This window comes from Sus scrofa, chromosome 1 (genome assembly GCF_000003025.6).
Source record: "Sus scrofa isolate TJ Tabasco breed Duroc chromosome 1, Sscrofa11.1, whole genome shotgun sequence".
Taxonomy (NCBI): Eukaryota; Metazoa; Chordata; class Mammalia; order Artiodactyla; family Suidae; genus Sus; species Sus scrofa.
This window is the reverse complement of record NC_010443.5, coordinates 150,709,339-150,723,678: the sequence shown is the minus strand read 5'-3', so window position 1 is coordinate 150,723,678 and position 14,340 is coordinate 150,709,339. Positions and strand designations below refer to the sequence as shown.

Sequence of the window (14,340 nt, the reverse complement as noted above, 5' to 3'; positions counted from 1 at the left end):
AAGTACACAGTACTGTAATAATTTCAGCATATCTGACAACTCCATTCACTGTCACATCAATACCTCATTCGTCCTTATTTGCCTATTTGGTGCTTGGAGGTATAATCCTTAAATTAAATTTCTCCAATAGTGTGAGTGGAACATTGTTTCATAAAGCAAGTTCAGAAAAAATAACATCAGAAGATGGAGATTCCAAAAACATCGTATTTTATGTCTGGAAAGAGGATAAAAATCTCTCCATTACCAAGGAAAGCGTAAGGCTAAGATATTTCTTCCTAAAGAGACTGAAAGGGTTACTTTCTCCAAGAGTAGCACTTCCCGGATGTTCTCTTTCTTAATGTTGTGTAAGGTCCCCCAAAATGCCTCTGGGCTGGGGGTAGAACAGGTGCAGTTACACACTTTCTCCTTAGTTTATACTTTCAAGTAGCAAAGAGAATTGAGGCATGGAGGCAGCTGGCTGCAGGGAAGAGTTATTCTCTACTTAAAAGGCACTCTCAGGCTAAGTAAAAAAAATACTGTGGAATGCGGAGAAATGGTATTCCCCCTTCTAAAAAGTCATTCTAATTTAAAAATTAACTTAAAAATGCACTTTAAATTCTAATTAAAATTCATTGAAAAATGATAACAAAGGTATTTTCTTTCTTGACTTAAATTCTACTTATATTAGTATTGAAAACAATATAGTATCCTTTTCAAAAATTAAGAATGACTAATAATGCTGATAAATTTCCACTATCTCTCTATATTGGTCCCTTCGATTCCTTCCCACCTCCCACTCCCAACATCATCTAGGGCAATCATCGTTATGAGTTTGGTGAATATTATTCCAGTATTATTAAAGTAACTTTATTACAAAATATTTTCTCATTATTCATTTTCTATATATATTGGTTTAAATCATTTTTAAGAAAACAATATTAAGAGGAGAAAATATTATCATTTGCGTGCAATGAACACTTTTATCTGTTTTCTTGTTAAATTATCTGTGGGTTATCAAATTTGCCATCATGTAACTTTTTAACATTTTTAGTGATTCTGAACTCATTTCTTCCTCACCACACAACTCTGTCTACAAAGGAAGATGAGAGGTTTGCCCAACAGGCTTTAGCTGGGAGCCTCCCACCAAGGCTCTAGGCTCCTCGGCCCCTTTTCAAACCTCACTTTGTCCTTCATTTCGGCAGACCCTGGGGTTTGACTGGCTGACTTCTCTCTGACTGTTGTTCTATTTCGCAATCCTTTTTATGCTTGCTAGACTATAATCCCAGGTGATTCATCGCTGCTCTGTGGGCTCAGGCAATGGCACTGTCTCCAGAAATAACCACAGTCCGTAAAAGAAAAACTGTGGAGTCATCAAAATGTGCCAGAAGATACAGGAAAACCCCTTTACGAGTGTTTCTCTGGCATCTTCTCTAGCTCTGCCTTCCTATCCTCTAGGTGCACACATGACCTCCAGCTGGCTACTTTCCATCTACCCCCAGTTCAGGAGCACAGCTGCTGAAGTCAGGGAATAAAGGGCTATGTTTTAAAGTTGAGTATGAAAGAGTCAAGGACATTCAGATATTAAGAGATAGAAACAAGTTTTGAAATAAAAATTGACACAAATTAGCATCCTGGTCAGGCAAGATGGAAGCTGAAGACTAGACAGGGGAACTGACCCATGGCAGTTTGAGACCTAGAGCATCATTGGGAAAAATGACCCACAGTATAGAGATGAGTCATCACGTACCTTAGCCGGATGCTGTTAAACATACATATTATAAACGTAAGCTTCAATATTTGGATTTCGCACGCACAGTATAGTCTTCTGATTATAATCCGGATACCCATGTACCATTGCTTACAAGAAACATTGAGCTGTTAGATTACAAGAATTCTCATTGAAAATGTATATATGTTTACATGTGTGCCTATACATATGTGTACAAATGTTTACATGTACATACATATATTCAGTCTTTTTAGCTTGGTTGATGTGATTCATTCCTAAGATTGGGGTGATTCTCAATGTGCTGACATCATTTCTGAGACTATAAATTAAGATCCAGATCACAGACTGTGGTAAATTCTCAAAAATAATAAAGACCACCTGGTCTTACCACTGCTACTTCTGCTCTAACATATTCTATGACTGTTATCAGAAATAACTGTAACCCTCATGCAGGAACCTAGGCCCATTTAAACAAACCTAACAAGGAAGAGTGACATTGTGTATGTACTGGTTTTGCACAATCACTCCAGAAAACCAGGGAAAGAGCAGTTGTAATTTAAAAAATCTAGGACACCTGTTCTCCCAATAAACTACACCAAGTCTTATTTACTTTTAAAGAACACATGATCAAATTAATAAAACACTAGCTATCAATAGATGATATCTTACAGGCAGTGAAAAAATTCATAAATGCACACTGGTTGGTAATCAAACAGTCTTGTGAGGTCATCAATATGATTCCCCTTTTACAAAAAAAAAATATATATATATATAATATATATATATATAATGAAGCATAGAACATTGAGGATCTTGCCCAAAGATTAAAGCAAGCTAACAATAAGAAAGCCAGAGCTGGAAGCCATCTGCTTCCAAACTTACAGCTGTGCTGGAGTCTGGCTCTCAGAGTGACCTGGTGGGAAGAACCCCCACCCTGCAATGTGCATCCCATTTGGGGACCCTCAAGATTTCAGCAGTGCTTGATAACTTAAATGATTAGGTTGACTTGAGTAACTCTGCCCCCCTCAATTTCCACAAACCACCACTTGAAGCCTATCACCAAATGAAAATGAAGCCCACATTAAACTAAAGCCTGCCTAACTCCCTATTCCCTAAATGCTGTCTAAAGTCTCACTCATCCTGACCCCCCTCCTACTTCATTAACAAAGTGGCTTACTCAATATTGCCTCTTTAAAGAATGAGTTGTAGATTACTATGCCACTCAGGCAACGGCACACTTCTGCAGTCATGGAAGCTTTACAAGTTCCCTTTTTATGTTCCTACTTTTCCCCCAGATGTCAAGTGTATGTGTCCTGGCATACTTTCGTTTATCTAAGTGACAACAGAAGCTTTGTTCCATCCTTAACTCATCCTTAATTTCATGGAATCATCTCCTTGCTTTCCCTTTTGATTCGGTTGCTCCTGGTAATAAAATCTCCTGCTACAGATGAGGTAAGGTGGCTTGAAAGAAACAAGGAGCAAAGAATATGGCACAGGGACAAAGAGGTTTTTGAAAAACCCAGGATTACAGTTAGAGCACCACCATTTATGCATCTCAAGGAGAGGTAGGAACCTGGATAGCACTGCTGAAGTTGATAAAATGTTACATGACTCTATATTTCTTATGAAACTACATTTTTTTTTTGTCTTTTTGCCATTTCTTGGGCCTCTCCCGCGACATATGGAGGTTCCCAGGCTAGGGGTCGAATTGGAGTCATAGCCGCCGGCCTACACCACAGCCACAGCAACATGGGATCCCCAATCCACTGAGCAGGGCCAGCGATCGAACCCGCAACCTCATGGTTCCTAGTCGGATTCGTTAACCACTGCACCATGACGGGAACTCCTGAAACTATAATTTTAAATCCTATGATCTCCAATCTCAAGATGAAAATATAACTTACAAAAGCCTGGACCATGCCATCTGCCATTATCTTTAGGTCCTGGTCAAATTCAAAATTATCATTTAAGAGAATATATATATTTCCATTGAAAGCTCTAGCACTAAACATCTCAATGTTTACACCTTTTTGAAACACATCAAATTAATTTGATTGCCGCATGTGAAATACTCATGACTTCTGTGAACAACACAATATTAGCAAAGCATAATAAAAACCACGATCTCTTAGAAGTGTGACAAAAATATCTCTAATGTTTAAGTCTAATGCATGTAGTAACGTTACCATCTGACCTACTTAAATTATGTTATTAAACCATAATATCATAATGAAAGTCATGATTAACCTTCTGTTATTTTTAAAATTTTAGTCCTTTGAATTGAGCATTATAGCCCTGTTCTGATGTTATTTCTGTAACATGGAATGGAAACTTGAACAAATTTTACATATATTCTGAATCAATTTATTGCCTGTTATAACCTGTGTAAAACAATATGTACAAACTTAAAAATATATACTTTTATATAAATAATGTACTTTATGTAACTTGTCATTTGTCCATCAAAAAATGACTTCATCAAATCTCAAATTGCTTCACTCTGATGGTCCTGCAGTTTAAAAACGGGATAAGTTTTTATTGTAATAAATGATAATTCATCATAAAGTGAGCCAGTCAACATCACAGACCCTTTTTAATATTAACAGGTTAAAAGGAAAATTGACATAGAATGAATAATTACATAATAGCAGATAATGTGCACCAGGCCTTGCAAAGCAATATTTGGCTGCTGTGGGGCTCCCTTTTCCTTTCATCACAACTCTTAGGAATTTGCATTTCTAAAAAGAGATTAGACTGCTTTATACTAAGATCCATTTGCTTTCAAAATTATAATTTTCAGAATAACTGAATTTTTTTATCCAAGTTCTCCAAAGATCATTTGATGGATACATTTTATAATATTGCAGTTGCCTCTTCAAGTTTATTGTAATTCAATGAGTGATTAGTTTCTCTATTACAGACTGCCTCTCAAATTACACATTTCAGCATAATGGAAGTCCAATCAATTAACTGTATTGCTGATGACCATGTGTAGACCCCTGAGTCATTATGCTTTACCACTAGTGTAGGCTAAATTTTAAAGAAAAATAATTTTCATTTCAGAATTTATGAAATGAGAAGAGAGCACTGTAGGTCTGGCCCCCCTCAAAAAACTGGGAAACTCTTAGAAAAGTATAAAGTTACCTTACAAAACTTGTCATAAGATGAAAATAGAAAACCAAGGAAGATAAAGATATAGGAAAAAAAACAAGCCCCACTTACCAGGTGTGAAATTGTATCGAGCTGAAAATCCCATAGATTCCAGCTCTCCATCAGCAAAAAATTTAATCCAAAGAAATCTTCCACTGGATTTTATTACAGGTGGATTTTGCTGTCCGCAAAAACGTCCAATTATTGGAGAAAATCCAAAAGGTCCATCTCGAACTTCAATATGATCAAATTTGCACTCCCAAGACGGTTCAATAGAGTACTTTTCATCAAAGTAAAGTTCAATGCACTGTCTTGGGGCAGCTGAAAAAAATAGAAGGTGGTTTTTAAATCTGCAGTTTGATTTTTCTGATTTTGCTTTAGACTATATTTGTACATCTTTTATCAAGCTTAGAGCATGATATGAATAGAAACACAAAATGACTTCTTTATACTTAACATCCTAAGAGATAATATTTCTATAAGAAAGCCTAAGGGATGATTCTTAAGACTGATGAGGTTGCACAAAAAATAATTCTGATGTAAAATAGCCATTTCGATGTCCAACAGAATGAATAAATCATGGTATTTTTGTGAAAGGCTGCTAATTCAGGGTTTAAAAAGTCAAGAGGCATCTTTCTGTCACTCTTGCCACATCTTCAGGAGAAACCAGTTTTATGGTCAGAAACCACTTGAGAAATTGTTCAGCAAGAAGTGAGGCAACCATTAAAAGAGTCCCAGTCAGATGTCTTGATTAAATCGAAGTGTGTGTATAGGGATATTAAGAGTAATTTTTCTAGAGCAAAAATCTTGTCATGTCATTCTCAGATTTAAATTTATTCAGCAACTCTCTTATCAGCTAGAGGAAAATGAGCAACACATCATGTAGAGGGGTCTAACAGGTATCCTAAACCCACCTTGCCCAGGGTTTTTTCACCTCATATACAGCCCAAGCTCATGCCACTCCAGTCACATCATGTTTTCTAAGCCAACTTGTTCTTGCAGACTTTCATGTGTTTTCCCACTTTCTTCTCTATATATCTCCGATCCAACTGCTGTTTTGTGAGAAAATCTTGCTTAAAAAAAAAAACCCTCCTCTCTAAATCTACTCACTAACAACAAAAGTCATATCTAGTCACCTTTTTTTTTTCACACACAAGTACAGTGCATGTCATTGAAGATTTCTCCAAAAGTATCTCAGTTGGGTGAGTTGTAAATAAGTTTATCTTCATAAATGTGTTTATAGCTCACTAAACAATCCTGGAAAAGCCTGATAGGGCTAGCAGCTCTATAAACCTCCACATGGATATATCTGCCAGTGTCCTTCCATTCTTCCCTTCTCAAGGCCAAAATGGTTCAAAATTCTGGTGTTCCAGACTGATCCTCAGCCAGGGAACCCTCACCATAGCCATTACACTTGTTGAAATATCCACATTTTTATCCTACTTAGTAAACAGCTGTCTGGAGTCCTTTGAGTGCTTTGTAGCCATTTGAGCCTCTTCAAAGACCAACCCCCTCCAGAAACTTGAAAGTGAAAATCTGGCACAGCAGGGCCTGATTCCCACATGGTCAGTAATCATTCTGAATGACCACTGTCCCCTCCACACCAGTTCTTAAATATACATTGAATATCACCCTTGCAAGACTTTAAAGCCTTGCATGCACGGGTATCGAAATGTATACAGAACTGAGATACATGATTACTTGAAAATTAGAGACATGAAATCAAATATAATCCTGACATTCTCTGGCTTTTCCTTCCCAGGCCATGTTTCCTTTCTCCTTCTTCTGCCCTCCCTTAGCTGTTATTTTCCAGAAATCTCTTCTATGTCTTTGCTCTCTTTCTAGACCAGTGATCTGGATGCCACTGGCTTCCAGACAGAGAGAGATTATAATAGAATAATATTTCCAGGTCCCTCTAAGACTAGTTAAATCAGAATTCCTAGAGGCAGACCCAGGAATCTGTATTTTTTTGAAAGATTTAAAGTGCTCCAAATACACTTTGGATAATTTTATCCATATTAACAGCCTCAACAGAACTCTCTATATTTATGACCTATAAATATAAGCTTTCATCCCAAAACTCTCCACTGAGCTAAAGACCCACATACCCAATCTCTTTATGTGACAGCTCCATAAACACCAAAGTGAACAATATTATTTTTCCTTTAAACCCCCTTTCCCCAAATACGGAATTACATCTAACAAGTCACCAAGCCAAAACATTTAGGATAGTCCTGGGGTTGCCTATTCTCTCATCTCTACATCCAGTCACTCAAGATTCAGTTTCCCAGATACCTCTCATTTCTTCCCTGGACTCCACCACCGATGTCACTTCTGTAGTTCAGGCTTTTCCTATGGTTTACTTGGTCTTTCATGATAGTTTTAGTTTATATTTTTTTCCCTCCAGTTACTTGATCAAAATCTCACCTCATTATTTCTCTTCTTGAATTATTTACATGGCACTCCATCGTCTATAACAAAAAGTCCAAACTTTCATTGGAAGAAAATGGAACAGCAGCTTCTCCTTTAGCTGAGCCTCCTACCCTTCAGCCTCCTCATCTGCTTCTCCTCACCCCATGCAAAAGCCCTAGGGTAACCAACCATATCAAATTTCCGATCTCTGCATATACTATTCTACATAGTGAATGACTACCTTCCTAAATGTTCCTTAAAACTGAGTGTGAGCATCTTTTCCTCCTGAAAGCCTTCTTGTCTTGCTCCCTACTGCTAAGCTTGGGGCCACGTTAGATTGTTTACTGGCATAGTCCCCAGACTATATCATAAGCTCAATAAGGCACATGCCATGTCTATTTTGTCCAATACTCTCTAAACTGGACCTATAAGAGTGTTTTTTTTTTAGTAACTGTTCAATAAATATTTGTTAAATAAAGGTATGAATGAAAGAAAAGGCCAATATGAAGTATTTCAAGAAAGGTATAGAAGTATGATTAATAGTAACAGAGGTTCTATTTATTTCCCAACTTTTAAGTTTTCTCCTTGATATGACTACGAAAATGCAATATGTGCATGGTATTAAAATCAAATGTTAGCAATGCATTTAAATAATCAATAAACTTGAAAACACAACATGCCAAAATTTTCTTCTGAATTAATCCTTTAAATAAGAGAATTTGTTCATATTATGCTTTTTTTTTCTTCCTGTGGCATATGGAAGTTCACAGTAATCCCTAGGTATCTGTGGCAGAGTGGGTCCAGGAGCCACTCAAACACCAAAATCTAAGGATGCTCAATTTCCTCAGCTGGCCCTCAGTATCTGTATCCTCAGGTTTACACATTCTCAAATTCAATCCACTGAGAATTTTAAACAGGTACTACATGAAACAGTTATGTATTATATGTACTACTACATATAACAGATATGTAATATCAACTTGATATAAAGAACAATTAATTTTAACCCAGAATTTCCACATTTTGATTTCCTTTTCTATCAATCACAAAAGGAAGAAAAACTGCCAGAGCTCAGTTTCTCAGCTTTATCCTTTTATTTTCAGAATTTATCATTTTTTCTTTCATCTTGTAATATGGTGTATCTTTGCTAAAAGTTCAGCTTGAAGCATGACAAGAAAAGAGGAAAAGATCTTGGACCAAAAATTATAAAAAGAAAAAGAATTTTTTCTAAATAAAATTCTTGAAATCAGTTAAACAAAAAATCTTTTTATCTGAAAGACATCAAATTACCATGCCCCTCACCTATAAGTAGTGAGCATACCTACCTTTCTTAGTAAGGTAGGGGTGGGTGTGCGTGTGTGTGGGGCTCAGAGGTTGCGTGTGTGTGTGTGTGTGTGTGTGTGTGTGTGTGTGTGTGTGTGTGGCTCAGAGGTTGAGGAGGCTATAAGTTTGGGGTTTTTAGGTACTAACACTTAAAATATTGAAAACTTCTATCACTACATGAAATGTTCATATATATATATATTAAATTGTACTTAGGGAGGTGTTTACAAGGGTAACGGAATTGGAAAAAATTCTAAGAGAAGTGAATCCCTTTCTCAGCACTTTTTATCCTTCAAGCTGTGGGAAAATGATGAAAAGAAGCATCATCATTTGGAACCCTTAGTTTGTGCTTAGCACAAACTAAGGCAACTGCTATTTGGACTGATGTTCAGAAAATATGATTATAGATTTACTTCTGACATGAAGATGTTGTTTGTGCTTCCTATTTTTAAAGAGCTAAGTAACAAATGTATAGATTACTCCACTAATTGTTAAGCCAATAAAATATTAGCAGCCAAAAGTGTTACACATTAGGTTACAGTATGCCAACCATGCATCCATTCCATTAATTTAGAATTCCAAGTTCATTCAATCAACTACAAAATAAAGTTGTTGATTTCTACTTATCTCCCTGAATTTACCTATTTGTAAATCATTACTAATAATTTCAATAATTAGCTTGTTTCCAGATTTTACAGCTTTTTGATTCATTCAAAGATATTAATGTGCATGGTCTCCAAAGCCAATTTTTGCAATACTGATATGCATATTGTCCATCTAAAGCTTAGAGATGGCCAGACTAGGCTTAATGTTCTCTCCTGCTCTGGCACTGCCTTTCTCACCTTCTATGATGTAGATGCACTCGCGGTCAGGGGGGTACTTGCTGGGATAGTTCGGAGAAGTGAAGATACCCCCCTCTGCATGTTTTGTCCAAGTTCCACACTGCACAGACTTTTGTGTTTCTGAGGTGGTTTGCTTGTCTGTAAAAAAAGAAAGAAAGAACACATGCAATTTAAAAAATAAAAACAGAGAGGACATTCTTATATTATCCATTAGTAAATTAATTTCTAAATGCTGTCTTAGTCAAAACCAATCAATTATATGCACTGCAAAATGTGCACAGATACTGGAATATTAAGAATATGGGGAAAATAGGAAAATGCGAGAAATTAGAGGGTTTCCACTTGCATTTTTCCAAAGAAACACACCTGTTCCTTTCTTGGTTGCCCCAGAGAGATGGAGGATGATTAAACTTGCTACAACTGAAACAAAGAAAGAAAAAATATAAAGATTAATGTACACTGAAGTGATTAAATTCTGTAACAAAATAACAATTTAAAGATAAAATGATATGGAGGAAGATTATTTTATTTTTGGTAACTGCTGGGAGTTGACTCAGAACTTGCAAAAACTGATTCTGAGTGCACAAATGAGGACAATGTAGTATCTCTTCAAGAAGTAATGCAAGTTAAGAATGGCTGAGACCCAAACTCCTAAGGCAAATGCAGACTTCAAGACTAAGAGACAGTATTGTCACCTACTAAAGTCACATTACAGCAGGATTTCAGGAGTATGCCTGAACTGCTCTTGGTGAATGACTTTGCTAGCATCTCTAAAGAAAGACAGAGGGACAGCAGGTAAAATATTGAAAAGAAAAAGTTGTATTTCCATCAACAATGTTATCGATTTTAGAAAATAAATACTTAGGCAAGTCCTATGGTAGGTGGGGCAGGGGAACAAGAGCAAAACAGACTAAGTGGACTGAATGTATTAAGCAGCATAATAAAAACGTTTCTTATAAAACACTCAACTACCAAGTAAATATAGTCCTCAGCAGTCTAAGCTATGAGATTAATCCCTTCTACCCTTAACTTTGATTTTATATTTATTGTTACTCAAAAATATTTTATAATTTTGAGAAAGGTTATTTCTGTTAACACCTTAGTTTTTCAGTATCAGAAAGAGACTCTGATCTGTAACTTAACAGTGCATTTACAAGGACCACTGAAACCTTACCTTCAGTTTTACTTCCCTATTCTTGATTTACTTAATATTTTTACAAAAACTAAAACAAGAAAGTAGTAATCTAGTCTTCATAATTTATGATTTTTCTTTGCTACTTCATTTTTATTATTTATTTAGTTGCTCAATTACCTAAACGCTCTAAGTTCCATTAGATGTATAATCACAAGTCCACTTAAAATGCATTTGGAAAAGAGAAGTCTAATTCACAATTATTTCCTAAAGCTCACTACAGGATCTTACAAATTTATGCTCAAAGATTATTCCAAGAAAAGTATGTGAGCCTTGATATTCATATTTGAGACATGGTATCAATTATTTTACTCCAGCCTGGTCCTCTGCTTTTAGATTACAACATGAGTTGTTTTTATTGCCTATGTTTAAGCAGAAAAAAAAAGTGTCTTACTTTAACTTGCCGTATTTCTACACACACACGTACACAGCCATCGGTATCAAAATACAGGTTTGGTGCTTTTACTCTGCTTTTCCTGTTTTAACGGAATCACATTGGGGAACCTGAACTAAGATTAACACATCAGCAAAGCCGCTGTTTTAACTGCGTGGCACACGCACTCTAATCCCTGCTTTGTACTGTGAGATTGCCACCACATAATTCCTAATACTGCTGTTTACCTGATGATTTCTGCTGCTATTTTCCTCAATTCCATTCCCCCCCTCCCCCTGCCGACGGGCACGCGTCGCTCTCACTCACGAAGCAACACTAGAGGTCTATCTACTCTCCGGAAGAGTTGAGATTGGCACGCGTCCTCCTCTCAAACCCAGCGTTCAGGTGCAGCACAAACTACCTATACGAGCGAGAATAGGGGCCCGCTGGGCTCCAGAAGCCCCTAAAAGGAATATTCCTTTTCACCTCAGCTCTCCCTTTCCACCTGAGACCTCACTCGGGCCCACTCTCCCTCCTCGTCCGCACGTGCCCATTCCCGAACTACTCTCTGTTCTCTGCCCCAGGATGTTCCTACCACGGAAAGACTGTTTTCCTCGGCAGATGCTGAGATCCAGTGACCACTGCCTCGCGCCGCCCCCAGGCCCGCTTTGATTATGCTGCAATACAGAAAGTTTACATCTGCCCCAGACTCTCGGGGACTGCGGGGTCCGGCGGGAGGGCGATGGTGGCGAGGCTTTCCCTGTGCGTTCGGCCACGAGGGAGGGGAGGCGGGGAGGATGGTACCGGGAGTGGACCGGCGCGGCGGGAAAGGTACTCACTGTGAAACAAACTGCGTCCATAGATCATGTCTGTTCGTTACACCAGAGGCTCCGATCTCCACTAATTCCATTTAGAGACGCGAAGACTTCCAGTGGTCGGGGAGAGGACAGAGTGGAGAAAGGTTTTAAAGATGCAAACCCAGACCAAACGGGGGTGGGGTGGGGGAGAGAAAGAGATCCGAGCCCACACAGCAGCAAGATCCGAATTCGTGCGTCCTCCGCCCCGGGCTGGCGCTCGTTCTCGCTCGCTCTCTCAGCGCCGCGAACCCAGCATCTCCACCATGACGCTCGCCTCACACCCGGGCGCCGATCGCCAGCATCAGCACCGCCGGCGGCAGCACCCTCCTCCTTTGCATCACCGCCGCCGCCGCAGCTGTCAGGAGGGCGCGCGGGCGGCGGCGGGCGCGGGGCGAGCCCTGGGGCGCCCCGAGCCGGGGCCGGGGCCGGGGCCGGGCGGCGGTCGCGGTGAGGCGGGGGCCAGTGTAGACCGACGGCAGCGACGGAGCGGGCGGCGGCGGCTAGGGCTCGCTCAGTCTCCAGTTTCATACACCACGAGCAGCAGGTCGGAGCAGCCTCCCTGGGAGGTTGTCCAGCAGCCCTCCTCTATCCAGCCCTTGGGGATCTTCTGCTGAGGCATTGAAGACAGGAGGAAGGGGTCCGTCATCAGCTCGCCGGGCTCCGCGCCACCTCTGCGATCTTGCGGAATGAAGAGCGGGTGGGTGGGCGTCTGGGAGGAGGGCTGGAAGGTGGTGGAGGAGAACTGGGGTGGCAAAGGGGGGCGGGGACGGGGGCGGGGGGGGGAGAGAGCAGGAAGAAGGCAGAGTTACCAAGTGGGTGCCTGAGTCATAGCCTGGGGCTGCGCGACCCTCCTGCAAGCCCGGGGCCGGAGCGAAATCCTGCAGCTCCGAGCGGCCGGCGCCCCCGGGGCTGGTGCGCGGCAGAATGGGGCGGCGGCGGTAGCAGCAAGGACATCACACCGGCTCCGATCCTGAGGCGGTGCGGGTGGGGGGGGGGGAGAAGGGGGGAGGACGAAGCTGGAATCCGTCACTCTACCAGTCTGAGCCGAGGGGACCAGAAGGGCGCGGGCAAATCCCGAGCCGAATCCTCATGCCGGATAAAAAAGGCGAAAAGGGGGAGGGCTTATGATGTGAAAATCCCCTTCTGGGTTCAATGTTTCACTTTTTAACTATTAGAAATTGCGGTAGCTCTGCCCCCCTCCCCGCCAATATTCCATCTGTCCAGGGGAAGCGGGGATTAAGGCTTTGCCATTTACTCTGGTCTCCGACTGGGAGACGAGGCAGGGGCGCGCCAGAGGCAAAGGCGGCATTAAAAGTTTTGCGTTTTATCACCTGGCCTGATTCCGAGGTCGCCCCCAACAAGCTGCTTCAGCAACGACACCGGCTTCTTGCAATTCTCCTTCACCCTCCTCAAGATATTTAAAACCCCAAGGCAAACACAGATCATCTCCTCTCCCCACTCCAACATGGACAGAGGAGCGCGCGCGCAGCCCGTTAAACTCGGAGGGAGGGGGAAAAAAGAAGAAAGAGTTGCTGAGGAAAAAGCCCCAGCCTGTAAAATGCGATAGATGAATATGAAGAAGGGTAAACATCAGGCGGCCGGACGAGGCAGGAGCACGCGGAGTGTGGGGAGTCTCCCCCTGAACGATGCAGCACCACCTCCTCCCTCCGGCTGCGTCCCGCCCTCCGGCCGCTGCGGACTCAGCCCGCTGCCAGCCGCACCTCGGGGCCGCGCAGAGGCCATCGACCCTAGGCCACCCACCGCCTTAGCGGCCTGGGACCCCAGGGGCTCTCAGACGCAGACCCTGTGTCTCCAGCATCACTGCCTGGACTGGGGCTCCAGTTGCGGATGATGGCGGTTAGGAGGTGGGCGTAGAAAAATTAAAGGAGGTGGAAAGCGGAGAGAGACTGCGCTGCTTAGACCAGGGTCATCTCAAAAGGTGCAGGAGAGAGGAAAGGGAGGTGAGAAAGGTCGCGGCTGGGCTACTGCTGCCGCGGGGCTCACCCCGCGACCTCCACTTCCCGGCACCTGCTGCTGCGGCGCTGAGCAGCCCACGTGGGTGTGCGCGCGGGTGCTAGGGGGATGCTCGCCGCCATCCTGCCCTCATTTTCCCAGCAAAGCAGCTGGGAGAGGGTGGAGGTCTTCCTGCCAGTAATTTGAGATGAGGGTTAATGTGGTGACCCCCAAGGCTGGAGTGCGTCCCCGAACCCGGAAGCAACCTCCAAGACTCCTTCCATCCAGCTTTTGGCTCTTTGATTCCAGGCAGCTGCGAGTCCTCGACGGTGGGGTAAAGTGATCGACTGGGAGCCGGGGCGGGGGGGGGGGGGGGGAAGGCGCGCGCGCGCACACGTGGGTGTGTGATTTAATGAGAAGTGGATAGATGGGGCAGGAGGGAATGGAGAGCTTGAGGGAGAAAAGGAGAGAGAGAGAGAAGGATTGAGAACACAGAGAGGGAAACTGCGCGCCGCAGAGAGCCAACTCCA

The 14,340-nt window shown here is 41.8% G+C and overlaps 1 protein-coding gene across 7 annotated transcripts in view; it reads right to left on the bottom strand.

The window, feature by feature from the left end:
• The window catches only part of NETO1 (neuropilin and tolloid like 1), a 110,141-nt gene extending 97,948 nt beyond the window's left edge, over positions 1-12,193 (bottom strand). For 4 of the 7 annotated variants that reach the window (XM_021099202.1, XM_021099199.1, XM_021099205.1 and 1 more), the window contains exons 1-4: positions 11,840-12,191; positions 9,802-9,855; positions 9,436-9,573; positions 4,931-5,179 (exon numbers count right to left, since the gene is read on the bottom strand). In XM_021099202.1, the coding sequence (XP_020954861.1) occupies positions 4,931-5,179; positions 9,436-9,573; positions 9,802-9,855; positions 11,840-11,867 (469 nt within the window). In that variant the 5' untranslated portion in view covers positions 11,868-12,191. Of the gene's footprint in view, positions 1-4,930; positions 5,180-9,435; positions 9,574-9,801; positions 9,856-11,839 lie in introns of all 7 variants that reach the window. The other 3 variants (XM_021099211.1, XM_021099215.1, XM_021099220.1) reach the window with 2 other exon arrangements.